The sequence below is a fragment of the Sinocyclocheilus grahami genome, unplaced genomic scaffold, assembly GCF_001515645.1.
Source record: "Sinocyclocheilus grahami isolate Dianchi unplaced genomic scaffold, SAMN03320097.WGS_v1.1 scaffold6660.1, whole genome shotgun sequence".
Taxonomy (NCBI): Eukaryota; Metazoa; Chordata; class Actinopteri; order Cypriniformes; family Cyprinidae; genus Sinocyclocheilus; species Sinocyclocheilus grahami.
Window position 1 is genome coordinate 24047 of NW_015510981.1, and position 1455 is coordinate 25501.

At 37.9% G+C, this 1455-nt stretch overlaps 1 protein-coding gene across 1 annotated transcript in view; it reads left to right on the forward strand.

Moving 5' to 3' along the window:
* The first annotated feature begins 19 nt into the window (after positions 1-19).
* Positions 20-1455, forward strand: part of LOC107577630 (transcription elongation factor A protein 3-like) — a 3806-nt gene continuing 2370 nt past the window's right edge. Inside the window, exons 1-6 of the mRNA XM_016263685.1 lie at positions 20-140; positions 249-302; positions 391-450; positions 628-693; positions 794-865; positions 981-1040. Coding sequence (XP_016119171.1) covers positions 431-450; positions 628-693; positions 794-865; positions 981-1040 — 218 coding nt within the window. The 5' untranslated portion in view covers positions 20-140; positions 249-302; positions 391-430. The remainder of the gene's footprint in view (positions 141-248; positions 303-390; positions 451-627; positions 694-793; positions 866-980; positions 1041-1455) is intronic.

Consider the following 1455-nt stretch of genomic DNA (forward strand, 5'->3'; position numbering starts at 1 on the left):
AATAATCAGTGACTTTCTTTGCTTAGAAAAGAAACCGCTGAACCCAGTGCTCCTCTTCCTCCTGTTCCTCTCCATCTTCAGCCTGCTACACCTACAAAGCGTCCCTCATTAGACACAAAGAAAGACAAAGAGAAAGAAAGGTTAGGGCCAGGCGAACTGGAAAGCATGTTGATATTAAAAGCTGCATGCCTGTGTTTTTACTTGATTACTTCATCACCTGAAAAATAACTGAAGCTGTTTTACTGTAGAAGAGACACATCAGACCCGAAGCGACGGACTTCTGAACACAATGAGAAAGATAGGTCAGAAGCATGATGAATACTAACCCTTGGACAAGATCATTGTTGAGTGAAATTAAATTAACTAAATGAGACTATGCTTCTTTTTCAGAAAATACACAAGTGACAGTAAACCACTCAAAAGGCCATCAATGAAGCTCAAGATTGAGAGGTTCGGATAGATGTTTTGCAACAGAATGAAGGCAGAGGGCAGCAGAAGTGCATGCGTTATTCTCATTTTGTCTTGGGTGTTTGAGGATGTGGCGATTTGCAATACTCATGGTTTCTTTGTGTTCGTTAAAACAATCCAAATTGTCACCTTTATTCCCCATTCTGCTTTTGTTTCTAGAAAAGACTCCACAGGTTCTAAAAAGCTCCATTCTAGAAAGCTCAGCCTGGATGGACGGAGAGACAGGTCTGCTCATGCATCACTTATCATTAAAAAAATGCTGAAAAGATCTGAGATTTTCAGGGCAAAGAAAATCAGGTGTTTGTGTTTTACGCTTTGACTGCAGTAAGGACTCTACTGACTCTAAGTCAAGCCGTCACCTTTTGAAAAGACAATCAAGTGAACCTAAACTGGAGAGGTAACCTGTTACAGCAATGCAATAGTAAAGTATTTAAACTTACTGTTGTTTACAAAGGTAAATGCATGTTCGCCACAGATTGTTTACTATAAACTCTCATGTCTTATTTCTCCAGGAGAGATTCTACTAACTCAAGGTCTGGCAGCTCACCTCAGGTCAAGAAATCTAATGAAAGGCAAGAACTATATTTACAGTAGCTTCATTTAGCTGTAACCAGCATGCCAATTCTGCCCTCTCCGTGTCCCAGTTGTAATACAACAAAAAATCCATTCAAATAATAAATCAACAAATCACAAAAATAATGTTGTTTCACAGATAGCAGTAATACATAATACTGTTGGGATGTACAATTTCAGTGTATTGTTGTAGTCCATGACTTTCACACTACATATGCTTTGTTTAAATTATATTAAAGTTAACCCTCATAGTTGTGTTCTAGTCATTTTAACCGAGAGAGGATTTTCTTTTCCCCAGAAAATGCTAGTTAGTGCTATTGCATTGGACTAAAACCTAATAACTTTGCATACGCAGGGTATAACTTCCTCCCTAAAACAAAAATAATTTTTGTACTTTTTGGGGGGATTTTTTTT